The 18,514-nt window shown below is 43.0% G+C and overlaps 1 protein-coding gene across 1 annotated transcript in view; it reads left to right on the top strand.

The window, feature by feature from the left end:
• The first annotated feature begins 6,772 nt into the window (after positions 1-6,772).
• LOC138974751 (cubilin-like) overlaps positions 6,773-18,514 on the top strand; it is a 52,801-nt gene continuing 41,059 nt past the window's right edge. The window contains exon 1 of the mRNA XM_070347477.1: positions 6,773-7,276. Coding sequence (XP_070203578.1) covers positions 7,111-7,276 — 166 coding nt within the window. The 5' untranslated portion in view covers positions 6,773-7,110. The remainder of the gene's footprint in view (positions 7,277-18,514) is intronic.

Raw genomic sequence — 18,514 nt, 5'->3', positions numbered from 1 at the left:
AACTCAACTAGATCACACACAAAAAATGCCGATATGTCCTTCACTTGAAAACGTAGCGGTGTACTTGATCCTCCGACTGGCGATCTCGACCTAACCAGTTCACTTCGTCCCGTGACCTTTCTGGGTCCAACTATACGGACTTTCCTGTAACCTCGCTGCTAGCTTCGTGAAAGTCCCGTCGAACTTCAGCTAAACTGGTCCAGATAAATAATATATTCGGCGGCTTCTCAGATGATTCTTCTTTCCCAGCATCTGGCCGCAATCCTTCTCTCATGGACAGGTTACTAGACGCACTGCACAAACATGAAAAGCGAACATCTTGTTTTGTACAATCTGTCCTCCACGAACTAGTTTCTGCAATGTAAATCGGTTCAGCTTACACGATATACAAAATGTCGATATCGGAATGCCTATTAAAGTTACCTCTTAGTGTGCTTTGACTATCGCGTCTCAGAAAACACAAGTGGGGGCTGGAACCTTCTCCTGCATTCTCTCCGGGCATTTTCTCCTCCCGCGCGCTTAACATCGAGACCTTTCTCCTCGATGGACAGTCAAGTGTGCTACTAAACTAGCTACGATTCATGAAGTTAACTGTTCGCTGGTTTGTGAGCTCTGTTCACTCCGTGAAACACACATTTCCACGTGTATCTTGTTGGCTTTCGTGAAGCGTGGACACAAATGCTAACTCGGCCTGACTCAGTTGTTAGCCGTTTGATTTCCTTTACAGTCTGCTTTTGTTTTTAACCGGTTAAAATGCCATTGTAAGAAATCGGGTTAAAGGTAAAAACATTTTCCACGAGAGATTTGTACACATTTTCTAAAATGTCTTTGTTTACGTTAAAACTTCTGAGCTTGACCCCCTGGGAGTACAGTTTCTTTCAACAAACCCGTGGCTAACATTTTGTACGAGCTGATTTTGTATTGGCATTCAAATTCGACGCGGTTAGCCTGAGTTTTGTTCCCTGAGTGGGTAGTTTTATTTGTTTACCTGCGTTTCCATAGTTTTTTGCTTTTTGCCAGTTGGTACTCCTTTTCCTCTTGCCTGGCTAATTTTAGTCCCTCTGCCGTAGGGGACACGTCCCACTCCGGCATCGACTGTGAGGCGGGGTCGTTCCTACCCTCCTCTTCTTAGTCACTATCGCTGACCGCGCGCGATGCTGTCTCGCCTGGCCCGCCTGGCTCGCCGGCCTGGGCCACGCGGCTGGCGTCACGGTGATGCCCCGGACCGACCTTCGCGGAGCGTTTGTTGTTGTTTAGATTTGAGCTGTTATTGTTTGTCGTGGGGGCGATCACGCTCGAGTCAACCGATGTTCCAGACATCTCCGATGGGTACCCGAGGCTCCACCAATTATTTTCGCACAACCGAGTTGAGTCTAACGGTAGATGCGCCATGATAGAGCAGGTAAACACTGTAGAGTCCAGCTCTGTGCTGTTCATATGTTATTATTGCACTCTCATCCCGACACGGACAGTTGACAGCTCCGATTCATCCATGGTATAGAAAAGGCCGTTAAGATTCTCGATGGGGTGAAAGAATATGACGTTTAAATCTAACAGTCTGGAGCGGCGTTGTCATTCATGTGTAGCTGTCTAGTGCGACGTTATTGACAGTTTTGGAGCGGCGTTGTCATTCATAGTGAAGCAGTTTAGTGCGACGACACTCACAGCCACCTCGCGCGCGCTTTGCTCGTGACACCCGGACGATCAATAGTCAGTCCCCGATCTCATTGTTGTCAGCGAACTGCTCTGTGATGCTCTCTCTCTGCCTTGCTGCGCGCCTACCCACAACTGTCGTCTGCTTCAGGCAGGCTCTGCCTGCATGATAATCAGTTTAGTAATCAGTGGCCCTTCCTTCCAACACTCTCGGGCTATCATCTTGACTTGATTTCTTTACTCAAGTTTGAGGACCTAGTCTTCGGCCCACAGTCTCTGTCTGCAAGGTGATGGTCTAGTTTTCAGACATTCTCTTCTTGCAGGATAATTCATATAATATTCTCAGTGACTCCTTCCGGGCTATAATCATTGCAGAAACGCTGTAGGTTTTATTCCGGACATGAGTTTTTCAAAAGATTTGAAGAAGCAAAAGTGAAAAGTCATGAGCTTCATATACCCTTCTACTTGATTAGACCAAAACGAAACTTGTGTTAAGCACGGCATAAATAGATCCCTGCGCCTTGAGTCCGAGTCTGGAGATACGCGCGCGATATAAGACTTCATATAACATGGTACTGCCATTTTAACCGAGAAAGGAAAAAAACTTGAATATGTCCCGGACAGCCATTTAGGTTTCAGGACGGTATAAAACATAGCCAACCACAATCATTGCTCCATTGTTTGTACCCAGTCTCTTTCCCCATTACAGTATAGCAATCAGTTTCTCCTAACAGTCTAAGCCTATAATTGACTTTGTGTGTGTGTGTGTGTGTGTGTGTGTGTGTGTGTGTGTGTGTGTGTGTGTGTGTGTTATACATGTACCCTAGTCTGAGGACCAAACAAGTCTTGAGCCTATGGAAACGTTCTTCATCAATTCTGATGATTATTAATTTAATAATTAATGTATCCTTGCTTCCAACGCTCTAAGCTATAACACCTGCCTGGTTTCTTACTCAGGTTTGAGGGCTACTCAGCTACACCTTCTGGTCAACCGATCTTTTAGCATGGAGCTTCCCGCAGTGGGGCACTGCGGTTATGAAATTAAAGGCCCCTCCTGTTTTTGGAACCGCAGGAGCTTTCTAGTTTGCTGTTAGGTAGATTTTTGGTTCCTCTTTCCTGTCATGCTCTCTTTTTCTTCATGAATTCTTTTCCTTTTTCTGCCTTCTTGCTCATTCACCTGTATTTTTTTCCAAAAATCTCTTCTCTTGCCGCTTGTCTCGCGATTCATGTATAGTTTAATCTGTTAGTGTTCTGATGTAAGTCCAGCAGTAGATAGGTTAAGCCTATTTTAACATACTGGAAACTGGTAATCTTCCAGTAGGTATTAATTTAGTTTTACTAAAGCCTGCTGGGACACAAGTAATGGGTTAGTGCATTTGTAAACAGGAATCGCTTGACAAGTGGCCCCCTTCATCCCCCCCTTCCTCGTCCTGATATGGCTCTGCGTAGTCGGCTGGACGTTAAGCAACAAATAAACAAACAAACAAACAAACAGCATGGAGCTTGCCATGTGAACTGAGACAAGAAACAAACTTACATCGGTCTCGACTAGCTAGCAATAATTGTTGGAAGAGACGATAAAAAAAATAATAACCAACCAATCAACCAATCAATCAACCAACCAATCACCCAACCAACCAATCAATCAACCAACCAACCAATCAATCAACCAACCAACCAACCAATCAACGAACCAATCAACCAACCAATCAACCAACCAATCAATCAACCAATCAACCAACCAATCAACCAACCAGGTCAACTGAGTTGTAAACGGCTGAGAAAGTTTTAGTTGGGAAAACACAGAATTAATGTAAATGACAAAACGAGGCGGACATATTTGTATGCTGTATTGTTGTAGGAGAATAAAGATCGGGTGTTACTGGCAATTGGTTTATTGTTGGCGGTTTTCCTGCTCGACTTGCCTCAACTATTCAGTCATAAGTGGCGTGTGTGCTTGTAACCTGCCTGTGTACAAAGCTGTTGCCGTGTCTATTCCGGCAGTCACGACGATACAGTTGTCGCCATCACTATGTCAAAGCCAAACGCCTGAGGGCATTGTGTGGGCCGTCCTGACCTGTGTTAGCCGGAAACATTTAGTGATCAAACCTAAACGACACCCATACACACAGTACACGGCTTCATTTGTACTGGCTGCAGCTGTGTTAATATGCATTTCGCCTTAAAACAAAAAGTGCTAAAAACTGCGATGTAAGCAGAGGTGCAAACTCATTTGTCTTGACTGAGATGAGATATGCTGACTGGTGACCTGTTACTGACTGGTCAGTGTGTGACTGTATTTGTCTTGACTGAGATGAGATATACGGCCTGGTGACCTGTTACTGACTGGTCAGTGTGTGACTGTATTTGTCTTGACTGAGATGAGATATACTGCCTGGTGACCTGTTACTGACTGGTCAGTGTGTGACTGTATTTGTTTTGACTGAGATGAGATATGCAGACTGGTGACCTGTTACTGACTGGTCAGTGTGTGACTGTATTTGTCTTGACTGAGATGAGATATACTGCCTGGTGACCTGTTACTGACTGGTCAGTGTGTGACTGTATTTGTCTTGACTGAGATGAGATATACTGCCTGGTGACCTGTTACTGACTGGTCAGTGTGTGACTGTATTTGTCTTGACTGAGATGAGATATACGGCCTGGTGACCTGTTACTGACTGGTCAGTGTGTGACTGTATTTGTCTTGACTGAGATGAGATATACTGCCTGGTGACCTGTTACTGACTGGTCAGTGTGTGACTGTATTTGTCTTGACTGAGATGAGATATACTGCCTGGTGACCTGTTACTGACTGGTCAGTGTGTGACTGTATTTGTCTTGACTGAGATGAGATATACTGCCTGGTGACCTGTTACTGACTGGTCAGTGTGTGACTGTATTTGTCTTGACTGAGATGAGATATGCTGACTGGTGACCTGTTACTGACTGGTCAGTGTGTGACTGTATTTGTCTTGACTGAGATGAGATATACGGCCTGGTGACCTGTTACTGACTGGTCAGTGTGTGACTGTATTTGTCTTGACTGAGATGAGATATACGGCCTGGTGACCTGTTACTGACTGGTCAGTGTGTGACTGTATTTGTCTTGACTGAGATGAGATATACTGCCTGGTGACCTGTTACTGACTGGTCAGTGTGTGACTGTATTTGTCTTGACTGAGATGAGATATACTGCCTGGTGACCTGTTACTGACTGGTCAGTGTGTGACTGTATTTGTCTTGACTGAGATGAGATATACTGCCTGGTGACCTGTTACTGACTGGTCAGTGTGTGACTGTATTTGTCGTGGGATGTACGGAAACATTTGGTGATCAAACCTACAATTCCCTACACACAGTACACAGCTTCAGTGTTACTGGCTGCAGCTGTGGTGATATTTATTTTACCTTAAAAAAAAGTGCGAAAATCTGCGACGGATGTAAGCGGCTGAGGTGCAAACTCCTTTGTCTTGACTGGGATGATGAGATATACTGCCCAGTGACTTGTTATGCTAATGGTCAGTGTGTGACTGTATTTGTTGTGGGATGTACTAAAAATGTTCTGCAGTGTGTCGGCCGTACATATTCACTACTGACCCGTATTTGCCGGAAACATTTGGTGATCAAACCAAAACCCCCCTGCACATAGCAAAGCGAGTCATTTTCACTGGCGGCAGCTGTGTTCGGATATCTATTCATTCACTTAAAAAAAATAGGGGCTAATATATCCGATGTCAGCAGAGATGCAAACCCATGTGTGTTGACTCAGATGATGATCATATACTGCACAGTGGCCCGCAACAGGGCAGCGTGTGACTTTACTTGTCGTTGGATGTAGGCAGTGTCGAAGCAGTCGATGGTCAGCACTGTTTCAGCCACTGTTTTGGACTTAACTGTCGTGAGATTTAGTGTGGATAACCTAGTTGCGAACTACTGTTTTGTGACTCGAGTGAGTTGTCGTGGGATGCACATCAGTGTGAGTAAACTACTGGTGAAGTGTTTCGTCACTGGAATTTTCGTGAGATGTAGGGAGTAAAAACTCCGACAGTACTGAGTTTTATCTGCGGCAGTGTTTTTCTGTGATTGGGATCAGCGATGTGAAACGGATTTACCACGCGATCAGGTGTAACTGCATGAGGTCAACGCTGTGCATATGTTGTGATCGACTGGAGTTGTCGATCGTGGGTAGTAGTGTGTGACAAAAGTTACTCTACCCTGAAAAACCGGTTGCTGAGGCTACACTGATGCGCGGTACGCATTGTTATGCCGTGACTAAATGTAATCGTGAGGTGTTGTATTTAACCAACTGGGTTTCTAACGCGGAAGATTTTTCGTGAAACTAACAAAAACAAGAAATTCCTCCGATAGGAAAAACACCCCCTCACTGCCACCAACTGAGAAGGTTATTTCCCTTTGACCATTATTATGTCAGTCTTAATCTTAATCCAGCAATAACTCCCTAACCAATTTTTGTAAGGACCGTCTCAGGAATGTATAGAACCTGTTCACCAAGTTTGGTGACGATCGGTCCGTTCATTCTTGAGATCTATATGCGAACACAAACACACAAACACACAAACACATCCAGTGAAACCTATACACACCCCTATACCGGGGGTGTAACAAAGGCACTGTTTAGTTACCCGAGGTTTTAGTCAGTTCAGACGTGAAATATAGACTGAAAGTAAGCAGCGGTAACAAGTGTGAAAAGACCTTAACTATTTTTGAGCTTCTTTCAATTTACGATTGACCCGGCTAAAAGTGAACATAAGCGTTCGTCAGCACAGTGCCCGTGCCCATTTCCACAACCAAAAGCATCGTGGTGATCCCATCGCCGAGAGTGAGTGTTATGAACAGATACCGTATGCAGTCCTTGCCCATGACCTCCTGCTGAGACTCTGCCTTGGAGAGCAATGCCCAGTCCTTGCCCGTGACCTCCTGCTGAGACTCTGCCTTGGAGAGCAATGCCCAGTCCTGATTCTACCGGTCTCCAGCTGAGCGCACCAGAGTCTGCGTGGAGAGAGAGAGAGAGAGAGAGAGCCACAGAGAGAGAGAGAGAGAGAGCAGTATTTGAGCTCCTGCAGAGAAGCTGCTTCTGAGAGTACCGTAGTTCCAGAGGTCTCTGCCCAGTGCTAATTCTGCTGGTCCTCAGCTGAGCGCGCCAGAGGCCGCTTGGAGAGAGAGAGAGAGAGAGAGAACAGAGACCAGTCAGTATTCTCCACAGTCTCTGCCATGAGCTCCTGCTGCGAGACTCAGTATGTGCTGAAAATGCCAGAGGTCTGGTCAGCGCCGATTCCACGATAGTCTTGTGTTATGCGGCTGAGCGCGCCAAACGCTGTGTAGGAGAGCCTCTAAGAGTAGAGCGCGTGTGAGACGACAGAAATACGCCGAGAAAGGCTGAGCGAGAGAGTGGGTGCGCAGTTCCCACGCGTTCATGGTTGTAAACAAAGCAACATGGCAGCTGCCGAGCAGGGAAAATTTGAAAGCTCTACAGCGAAAACTGCGATGTTGAGACGATACTCATCTCGTTTTGACAGTGCGATGAGGATGACGACGACGACGAAGTTTGTGCTGATGGTGGTTGTGATGGTGTGCGCGATGCACGTGCGGGAAACAGCGGGTAAGTGACAGTGAGAGAAAGTGGGTCACAGTTCGCAGGGGGCTTGTTTTGGTTTTCCGCGCTCTGTGAAACGAGGTCAATGAAGGTTGGGGGACGGTTCAGACTGTCATTGGATAGCCACTGCGCTAGCGTTGATCGATTTTGTGTGTGTTTGTTTTTGCAAAATGATATTTCTGTGCACGTTGAACTACCACGACTACAACTACAATACACACACGCACACTTTTATGTGGTAAATTACATAAATATGTTCTTCTTCCTGGTAAACACGATGTGTTTTCTTCCTCATTTCGTGACATCCTCCTTCTCCTCCTCTTTTCTTGTTCTTCTACGTTCGTCGGGTGCAAGTATAATACACTTTAATTTACATTTTTATTTTTATAAATTGCGTTTTTGGACACGAAAGCTAATAGTGCTGCTGCTGTCTCTGCTACTTTTCAATTCTTCTTCTTCTCCTCTTTATTCCGGTCTCGGAATAGCAGCTAGCATCTGCTGAAGGGACATTAAAATCCAAAAACCAACCAACCTCCTTATTCTTTTACTTCTTGTTGTTCATCTGGGTACTTGGGCTGCAACTAGACGTCACGTTTCGTCTTTAGTATTTTGGTTGTTGTTGTTGTTGTTGTTGTTGTTGTTGTTGTTGTTGTTGTTGTTGTTGTTGTTGTTGTTGTTGTTGTTGTTGTTGTTGTTGTTGTTGTTGTTGTTGTTGTTGTTTACATGTTAGGTACTGCTATATATATATATACCGGAACTAGTACTACCAAGTATCTCCCAGGCAGCGTAGTCTGGAAGATCTTTGGTACTATTCAGTTCTTCTTTTCGGCCTCTGCCTGCTCCTCCCCCGTCTGACATTAGAACATGTTCTCACAAAATGTGTAGACGTTCAAGAATTTCGAGACAAACACTACAATGCGGAAACACTGAAGGTTTTATTCCGGGATGTTCCCCCGGACAAGATTTTTAACTTTTTAAAAGAGATCAAGATTTTTTACAAGATTTAAAGTACCAGAAGTGAAAATGATTAATTTTTAGAACCTTCTTTTACAGTGATAGATTTGAATGTAGATAGTCTGAAACGTAGAACTTGCCATATGAAGGGAAAAGAAAATAACTGCATCGGTCTCGAATAGCAGCTAGCATCTGCTGAAGAGACATTAAACCCCAAAAACCAACCAACCATCCTCCCCCGTCTTCTTGATGTGCATGCATGGGCCACTCCATGCACCACTACGCTTGACGTTTTACGAGGGGACTGTTTATTGCCTCGCTCGGTTTAATCAAAGGCAGCCGTACACCGTGTCAAGTTTGGGGGGAGGGGGGTACGGTGCCAAAAAAAATCATTACTGGTGAAATTACGACTATGGAACAGTTTAAAGTGGTGGCTACTTGACTGAACTTTTTGTTTGTTTGTTTGTTTGCTTAACGCCCAGCCGATCACGAAGGGCCATATCAGGGCGGTGCTGCTTTGACATTTAACGTGCGCCACACACAAGACAGAAGTCGCAGCACAGGCTTCATGTCTCACCCCGTCACATTATTCTGACACCGGACCAACCAGTCCTAGCACTAACCCCATAATGCCAGACGCCAGGCGGAGCAGCCACTAGATTGCAAAAGTCTTAGGTATGACCCGGCCGGGGTTCGAACCCACGACCTCCCGCTCACTGGGCGGACGCCTTTCCACTAGGCCACCGTTGACTGAACTTAGAACTACATATTCTCTATGCCACCGAACAAGTGAAGTGCTGGCTGCTGTTGTCATCGGATTGGTAGCCTGGGTGATCATTGTCCTTTTCTCAATCAATGATGGCACTGCGGGGACTACTGTGTTTCTGCTCGGGTCGTGGGGTGTAGAGGTATTCAGTCACTTCGGTCGTCAAACTAAATGCGGTCTCTGTCGAAGACGTGTTTAAAAAATATATATTTCCGTCCTTGTCTTTTGCATAAAAAAAAAATGGAGCCCAACTTCCCTTTTAAGGTGTTTTGTTGGTAAAGATTTTCCGCGCATAACATCTGCAAGTAACATTATCCCTTTTTTTAAGACTCTCTATCTGTAGACCTGATTTTATCATATTTTGGTGACTTAATTAGGAGGAATCACTACTGAACACCGCTGACATTTTTTGAGCCTCCGGCGGAGCCACATTGAGTTGAACGAGGTTCAAAGTTTGAGACAGTGACAACAACGATGACCGTTCGAGTTAGAGAGAGAGACAGAGAGAGAGAGAGAGAGACGTCCCCGCCAAAACGTGTCTGTAGTACTCCGGCCAGCTGCCGATGCTTGTCCGAGCGGTAAAGAGAAGTCACGATGGCAGGAAAAACATCAGATGGCTGACCTACTTCCCTTATATTAATTTACTGACCATCAGCCGTGTTCAAGAAGTCGGATGCTGGATGCTGGCTTTCACTGTTTTTGTGAACGACAGATAGTGTTATCAGTCCTAATAAGACTACCGCTGGCAATATGAACTTTCCACAATGCGCCTTATGTCAACAGTTACGTACAAACTGTGAAAGTTCTAAAGTTTTAGAACCTCTTTTTACATTGATTGACCTGATTGTATATAGTTTAAACATAGAAAAGTGGTTTTGTTTGTTTTGTTATGTGGAATCAGCTTTTAAGCATAGAGAAGTTACCATGTGAACTGGAAAAGGAAACAAACTGGCATCGGTCTCCAATAGCAAGAACTGCATGATAAAGAGACGATACACAAAAATAACCAAACAACCACCGGCACGGTTGGCCTAGTGGTAAGGCGTCCGCCCCATGATCGGGAGGTCGTGGGTTCGAACCCCGGCCGGGTCATACCTAAGACTTTAAAATTGGAAATCTAGTGGCTGCTCCGCCTGGCGTCTGGCATTATGGGGTTAGTGCTAGGACTGGTTGGTCCGGTGTCAGAATAATGTGACTGGGTGAGACATGAAGCCTGTGCTGCGACTTCTGTCTTGTGTGTGGCGCACGTTATATGTCAAAGCAGCACCGCCCTGATTTGGCCCATCGTGGTCGGCTGGGCGTTCAGCAAACAAACAAACAAACCAAAAAACCATGTCAACAGTTTTGAAAGAGTTGGTCGAAAACTAAACAGAAAATAACATCGATGTTGTTAAAGGTGCCAAGTCAGAGTTAAAAGGTTTACAAGCAGGCGTTCCTCAGGGTTCAGTGTTAGGCCCCTTGTTATTTTTGAATTATATAAATGATATTGTAAATGATATTGAGTCTGTTATCAAATTGTTTGCTGATGATACTAGTTTGTCACTTGCACTACATGATCCGATACGACGTGCCGAAATTCTCAATTCTGACCTTGATAAAATTAGTAGTTGGGCAGCACGCTGGAAAGTTACATTTAATGAAACCAAAACTAAACTGCTGAATATAAAACGCGATTTAAACCAAAATGACCCCCTATTTTTTAATGGAAATCTCCTGGAAGACATACCAGAACACAAGCATCTTGGCATTTTTTTGCAAAACGATTGTAAATGGGACGCTCAAATTAGAAATATTGTGAAAAAGACCACTTTGTTGATTAACTGCTTAAGATATTACAAGTATAAGTTATGCAGAAATAGTTTGGAAATAATGTATAAATCTTTTATTCTGCCACATTTCGATTACGCTGATGTGTTATGGGACAATTGTACCGAAGCCTTATCAAAAACACTTGAAAACTTACACCTTGAAGCATTACGAGTTATAATTGGCGGTGTGCGGGGAACAAGCCATGATAAGATTTACAAAGAAAGTGGTTTTTGTAGTTTAAAGGAACGCCGAAAACGACATAAATTAATTTTATTTCACAAAATGGTTCATGGTAAATGTCCACAATATCTAATTAACCTCTTGCCACCACTAGTCTCTTCACTAAATCCCTACCACAGAAGACGACCATTCGAAAGATTCGTACCAGCACATAGGACAGACATATTCAGAACATCCTTCATTCCATTCTCCACAGTTTTATGGAATAATTTGCCTGATGTGATTAAAACAACAAATTCAATAAGCGAGTTTAAGCATTATTTACAAAGTCCTGATCATAGTGTACCAGCTTATTATTATTTTGGAAAACGACAGACAGAAGTTCAACACTGCAGAATGCGTTTAAATATTAGTAACCTTAACTCAGACTTGTGTAAACGCCATCTAAAAGATAACGCACAGTGTGCTTGCGGTGATCCAAATGAAACATCCGAACATTACTTATTAAACTGCACCTTGTATGCAGATGCTCGTCTGACAACAATCAATTCGTTGCCTGTTCACTTCAGACGCGTGGAAATATTATTAAAAGGTAGCGAGCAATATTCTGTTCGTAATAACATATTGATATTTGAGTCTGTCCAATCGTTTATTGTTAAATCTGGTCGATTGATTTGATGGATGTGTTCACGCATTGATAGTGTATATGTGTGTGGGCAGGCGTATGCGTACCTCCACACAGCCTCTCCCTGTGTTATCGTATTTGATTACATAGGCAGCGTACAAGAAATGATTATTATCGTTTGTCTCGTATTTTATATGTTAACGAACTACTGCCTTCCATAAAAAATTGTTACATTTACTTGAATTTACATGTTGCATGTCTTAGACTTGATGCTATCTTCCTATGCGCTTTCGTCCTAGCCTCTCCTTGTGGTTGTTAGTACTTTCTTCCCCCTCTCCCTCCCTTTTCTTTTTATCTTCTGTAGATTCCTTTGTTCCTAGTTAGCTCCCCATCCCCATTCTTTCAATTTGTTCCTCTGGTTTATTGTTGTTATGTCCACCATTACGAAAATGTGTGTAACTTAGTATTGTTCTGGTCACGTGATATAAGCATTTGCTTGAGTGCGTGTCCTAGTTGTGTTTTGAACTGTTCATGCGAAGAAATCCTGAATACAATTTTGTTTAAACCAAAATAACATCGATGCTGAATCGGTCTTAAGTGTCGTTCACATGGCTGACTTTCAACCAACTTTCACCAACTTTTGTCGGTTTGAAATCGCTTCCGAGTTGTCCGGCGAGGCCAAGTCGGCAAAGAGTCTGCCATGTGAACGGCCCTGACGATTCAGGTTAGGTTTTGGGCCAGATTTACATAACTCGACCCTAGGTTTTTCGAGACAAAAAAAATAAAGAAAGAATAAAAAGCAACGATAAAAAAACCCACCTCATTCACCTCTCGCACACCTCTACCCCTTCGACGCTTCAATTGTGTGTCCGTATTGCACAACAGAAGAACTCGTACAGAAAATCAATAGTGTGTAGCCGTGAGGAGTTGTACATTCCGTTGCACTGTCTTGCTACCTGATTGGATTAGCCTCCTTCTGCACGTGCGACAGTGCACTTATCAACATTCCCTTAATGCAGAAGGAAACCCCTTGCACATAATCAATAATGGGGAGCCAGGTTCCATCACTGACACAGTTTTCCCGCCTGTTCTGAACCAAGGTCTGATTAGAATTATCCTCTTTCTTCGCGTGCGACACTGCACTTATCAACATTCCCTTAATGCAGAATGAAACTTCTTGCACATAATCAATAATGGGGAGCCAGGTTCCATCACTGGCACAGTTGTCCCGCCTGTTCTGGACTTGGACCAAGCTCTGGCTGCACGTGCTGCGTGCCTTTTGTCGACATGCACTGTCGATCGTGTGAAAATAGTCCTGCGCACACGTGGTTTTTTAGAAATTAATTCATTAAAACAAATCAAGAAATCAACGAAAACTCCAACTCTGCAGGACGACGTCTGTCTTGTGTGTGGCGCACGTTAAATGTCAAAGCAGCACCGCCCTGATATCACCATTCGTGGTGGACTGGGCGTTAAGCAAACAAACAAACAAACAAACAACCCTGCAGGAAACAAAATTCAGTCAGGATATGTTGATTTTTTGGCATTGGTAAAAGTCGAGCGATAAGCTTATCCCATACCTTGAATGGTTGAAAACGACGTTAAACACCAAATACCGTCGCGATATAACCTTCGTGGTTGAAAACGACGTTAAACACCAAATAAAGAAAGAAACACCAAATAAAGAAAGAAAGAAAGCTTATCCCATGTAGATATGCAAGAAAAAAAGTGAACTATTTGAGATAGTGAGCTGAATCGTGTACACCTGAATAACTATGCTTTTTTAAAAAAATTTTAAAGTGATACGACGCCGACACATCTAGAGATAACTCGATGCACAAACGAAGCGAACCCGGCCGGGTCATACCGAAGATTTTAATTAAAATTGGCAATCTAGTGGCTGCTCTGCCTGGCGTCTGGCATTATGGGGTTTGTGCTAGGACTGGTTGGTCCGGTGTCAGAATAATGTGACTGGGTGAGACATGAAGCCTGTGCTGCGACTTCTGTCTTGTGTGTGGCGCACGTTAAATGTCAAAGCAGCACCGCCCTGATATCACCCTTCGTGGTGGACTGGGCGTTAAGCAAACAAACAAATGAAGCGAAGCTCTCACATCAAACACAGAAATAAGATTTAAAGCACCCATCTATTTGGAAAATGTACGTGTTTGGCAAAGTGAATGACGATGTGCCAGACGGGTTTAAACAAGTTTATTCAATAAATTTCATTGGTACTATTGCCGCATACATGAAATAAGGAACATGGAGCACAACAAGCTAGGCTTATGAGCGTACTCTTAAAAGCAAATGACATTTGGCGGACGATTTTAATATAACAAGTTTGAAATAATGTCAAAATAATAATGGTAAATTATGGTAGACAAACATGTAACAATAAAAGAAAAAAACAACAAACAAAAAACAATGCTAAACTAACAACAGTACTCACACGCGCTCGCACACTCACTCGCACACACACGCATACAATGACTTCCACATGGTTGAAAATAGAATACTACCAGAACAAGGAAATGTAAACAGTACTGCACATGGTCGTTTCGAACATGGATGAGATAAATGCATTCATTATTCAAAACGTTTGCTTAATAAAGATAAACCTGAATAACTGGTCAAATATCAATGCATTTTCGCTGTCTGACTTGTCTCTATTGCCATACAGAAAATCATCAGCGGTTAGCATAGTTGGGCAGTGTTGACAAGGTGGCTTCACGTATTTGAAGAGATAAGGGGCAATGAAAAATATAGTGCTCCGCATTTTCAACAGGATAACCACAAGTGCATGACGGGTCGGGAATTAAATATCTGTCAAATAGATCACTATTTAGATTGCTGATCCTCAATCTGTCTGCAATGGATAAGTTCTGATTTTCGATCAGATGTGTATCTATACGAGGGAACAACAGAATCATCAGAACTAATACGTTTTTTAAATAACCCAATAGAATCAAGTTGTTTAGCAGTATCTGGAAGCTCATTCCACAGGGAAGTCGAAGATTTGTGAGGAAAAAAAAGTAAGATTGATGCTCGAGAATTGAACTGATCTCGGTTACGCAGTCACATCAACAAACTGATCGTCACCGCGAGGCTGGGCATGTGTTTGTGTCTTGCATATTTCCTACAGCGTAACTATAGTAACTGTTGTTCCGTCACTGTAGACAGATTTAAGCCTCGTAATGGCCCTGTGCCCGTTGAGCTTGGAAGAATATAAAAAGAACAGACACAAAACAGTTACCCCCCCAAACAAGAACAAGAACAACAACAACAACAAAACTAAAACAAGTCGCGTAAGGCGAAATTACAACATTTAGTCAAGCTGTCGAACTAACAGAATGAAACTGAACGCAACGCAACGCAGCAAGACCGTATACTCGTAGCATCGTCACTCCACCGCCCGTGGCAAAGGCAGTGCCCGTGGAATTGACAAGAAGAGCGGGGTATTCGTTGCGCTGAGAAGGATAGCACGCTTTTCTGTACCTCTCTTCGTTTTAACTTTCTGAGCGTGTTTTTAATCCAAACATATATCTATATATTTTTGGAATCAGGAACCGACAAGGAATAAGATGAAAGTGTTTTTAAATTGATTTCGAAAAAAAAATTTGATAATAATTTTTATATATTTAATTTTCAGAGCTTGTTTTTAATCCGAATATAACATATTTATATGTTTTTGGAATCAGCAAATGATGGAGAATAAGATAAACGTACATTTGGATCGTTTTATAAATTTTTATTTTTTTTAACAATTTTCAGATTTTTAATGACCAAAGTCATTAATTAATTTTTAAGCCACCAAGCTGAAATGCAATACCGAAGTCCGGGCTTCGTCGAAGATTACTTGACCAAAATTTCAACCAATTTGGTTGAAAAATGAGGGCGCGACAGTGCCGCCTCAACTTTCACGAAAAGCCGGATATGACGTCATCAAAGACATTTATCAAAAAAATGAAAAAAAAGTTCGGGGATTTCATACCCAGGAACTCTCATGTCAAATTTCATAAAGATCGGTCCAGTAGTTTAGTCTGAATCGCTCTACACACACACACACACGCACATACGCACACACACACGCACGCACACACGCACATACACCACGACCCTCGTTTCGATTCCCCCTCGATGTTAAAATATTTAGTCAAAACTTGACTAAATATAAAAAGAGTGCATGTGGGGGTGGGGGGTGGGGGGGGGGGGGGTTGTTGGAGAGGTGTAATTGTGGCATACATGACACAAGCAGTGTTTGTCAATCTCAAAGAATGCTTTGTTTTGTGTGCTCTTTGATTTTCTTGACAATCCGCCAGGTAACTAACAGACTGGACAAAACGTTTAGATTGAAATCACATCACGAGTAGAGATATAATACATTCCGTTTTCTCTTTCTGACCAATTTTTATTTTTTTTATTTTTTTTAAATATTTTTTTTACCCTTCTTTCTTCCTTTCTTTTGCTGTCCTCCTCTCTGCTCTTGAACTGAACTTAATGGGATGATTGCCCCCCCGCGGGTTAGGGGGAGTCCCATATTTTGTTTTTTGTTTTTTTGTTGAGTTTTGAGTATTGTTTGCATGGAGTTCGGTATTAATTTTGCTTGTATGCTTTTGCTTGTATGACTTTGTTTTGTCTTTACCCTGTTTGCTTGGTCTTGCGTGCTTGGAGTGTGTTAAGCTTTTGTGTTTGCTTGCATGGAGTATGCTGAGTATGCTATGTTATGTAGATTGTGGGTCGTGTTCATTGTGTATGGTTTTATCATTAGTTATGTTAATTCTAGTTATTGTAAAGCGCATTGAGCATATACATGATTATGCGCTATAGCAAATGTCCATTATTATTATTATTATTATATTGGTTGGGACGAGAAAGAATTTACCCGATGCTCCCCAGCATGTCGTAAGAGGCGACTAACGGATTCTGTTTCTCCTTTTACCCTTGTTAAGTGTTTCTTGTATAGAATATAGTCAATTTTTGTAAAGATTTTAGTCAAGCAGTATGTAAGAAATGTTAAGTCCTTTGTACTGGAAACTTGCATTCTCCCAGTAAGGTAATATATTGTACTACGTTGCAAGCCCCTGGAGCAAATTTTTGATTTGTGCTTTTGTGAACAAGAAACAATTGACAAGTGGCTCTATCCCATCTCCCCCCTTTCCCCGTCGCGATATAACCTTCGTGGTTGAAAACGACGTTAAACACCAAATAAAGAAAGAAAAGAAAGAAATGGGATGATTACACGCCTCTGTTGCATTGATCACAGCGGCCAACAGATAACGAGCAAAGAAGAATGATTAACGAGGGTTTTATTTTTTACTGATAGCGTGTAAAAATTGAATGAAGCCGTTTTTGGTTTCCACTTGCGGCTGTTCTAGAGGGATACGCGATGAGGAAATGCGATGCGATTTCCTTCCCGTTTTCGATAAACACAGGCACACGATAAAAGATTCAATCTTCCCCCGCAAAGCTTGTTCTGGTTTCGCGTTATTGATGATCACAGGCACACGATGAAAGATTCAATCTTCCTCCACACAGCTTTTTTCTGGTTTCCCGTTATTGATGATCACAGGCACACGATAACATGTATATATACATACATCTCTTCTTCCACATAGCTTGACTCCCGTTGTTCGTTATCGATACACGCAGTCGCACAATAGAAAAAATCGTCAACATAGCTCTCCCCCCCCCCCCCTTTCTGTTGCCGAAAACGCTGTCAGACACTAACAAAATCGTCAACATAGCTTCCCCCCCCCCCCCTTTCTGTTGCCGAAAACGCTGTCAGACACGAACAAAATCGTCAACATAACTCCCCCCCCCTTTCTGTTGCCGAAAACGCTGTCAGACACTAACAAAATCGTCAACATAACTCCCCCCCCCCCTTTCTGTTGCCGAAAACGCTGTCAGACACTAACAAAATCGTCAACATAACTCCCCCTCCCCCCCCCTTTCTGCTGCCGAAAACGCTGTCAGACACTAACAAAATCGTCAACATAACTTCCCCCCCCCCCTTTTCTGTTGCCGAAAACGCAGTCACACAGTAGAAAAAAAATCGTCAACATAGCTCCCCCCCCCCCCCCTCCCCTTTTCTGTTGTTGACACGAGCACACGATAATATTCTCCAGTTTTCATCAAGTAAGTCTGTCCACTTTCTGGGCACAGAGTCATCTTCACTGATGGGGCCAAAAGCTGAAGGCAAAGTGGCTGCAGCCGCTGTTAAAAGCCCTCAGCGTGATTTTAGTCAAGCAGTATGTAAGAAATGTTAAGTCCTTTGTACTGGAAACTTGCATTCTCCCAGTAAGGTCGTATATTGTACTACGTTGCAAGCCCCTGGAGCAATTTTTTGATTAGTGCTTTTGTGAACAAGAAACAATTAACAAGTGGCTCTATCCCATCTCCCCCCTTTCCCCGTCGCGATATAACCTTGAACGGTTGAAAACGTTAAACACCAAATAAAGAAAGTCCAAGAAGGGAGACTTACTGATCTTGTCGGATTACCTGTCGGCAGTCTACCTGTCATTTTGCGCTTTTTACTATGTCCCATCAGAATTTGTTTGAGGGGTCAAATACCGGGCTGAAGCCTGCATGTAGCGCACAGATGCTTTGAGTGTACTTTATACCCATTTTTGATGACATGAAGAACACTGAGTTAGAACAGTGGACCCGACATTCAGTGTACAAATCCTTACTTTGATCACATGAAGAACACTGAGTTAGAACAGTGGGCCCGACATTCAGTATACTAATCCTTACTTTGATCACATGAAGAACACTGAGTTAGAACAGTGGGCCCGACATTCAGTATACTAATCCTTACTTTGATCACATGAAGAACACTGAGTTAGAACAGTGGGCCCGACATTCAGTATACTAATCCTTACTTTGATCACATGAAGAACACTGAGTTAGAACA

This window comes from Littorina saxatilis, linkage group LG8 (assembly GCF_037325665.1).
Source record: "Littorina saxatilis isolate snail1 linkage group LG8, US_GU_Lsax_2.0, whole genome shotgun sequence".
NCBI lineage: Eukaryota > Metazoa > Mollusca > Gastropoda > Littorinimorpha > Littorinidae > Littorina > Littorina saxatilis.
The sequence above is the reverse complement of the archived record's forward strand: the minus strand, read 5'-3'. Positions and strand labels throughout refer to the sequence as shown.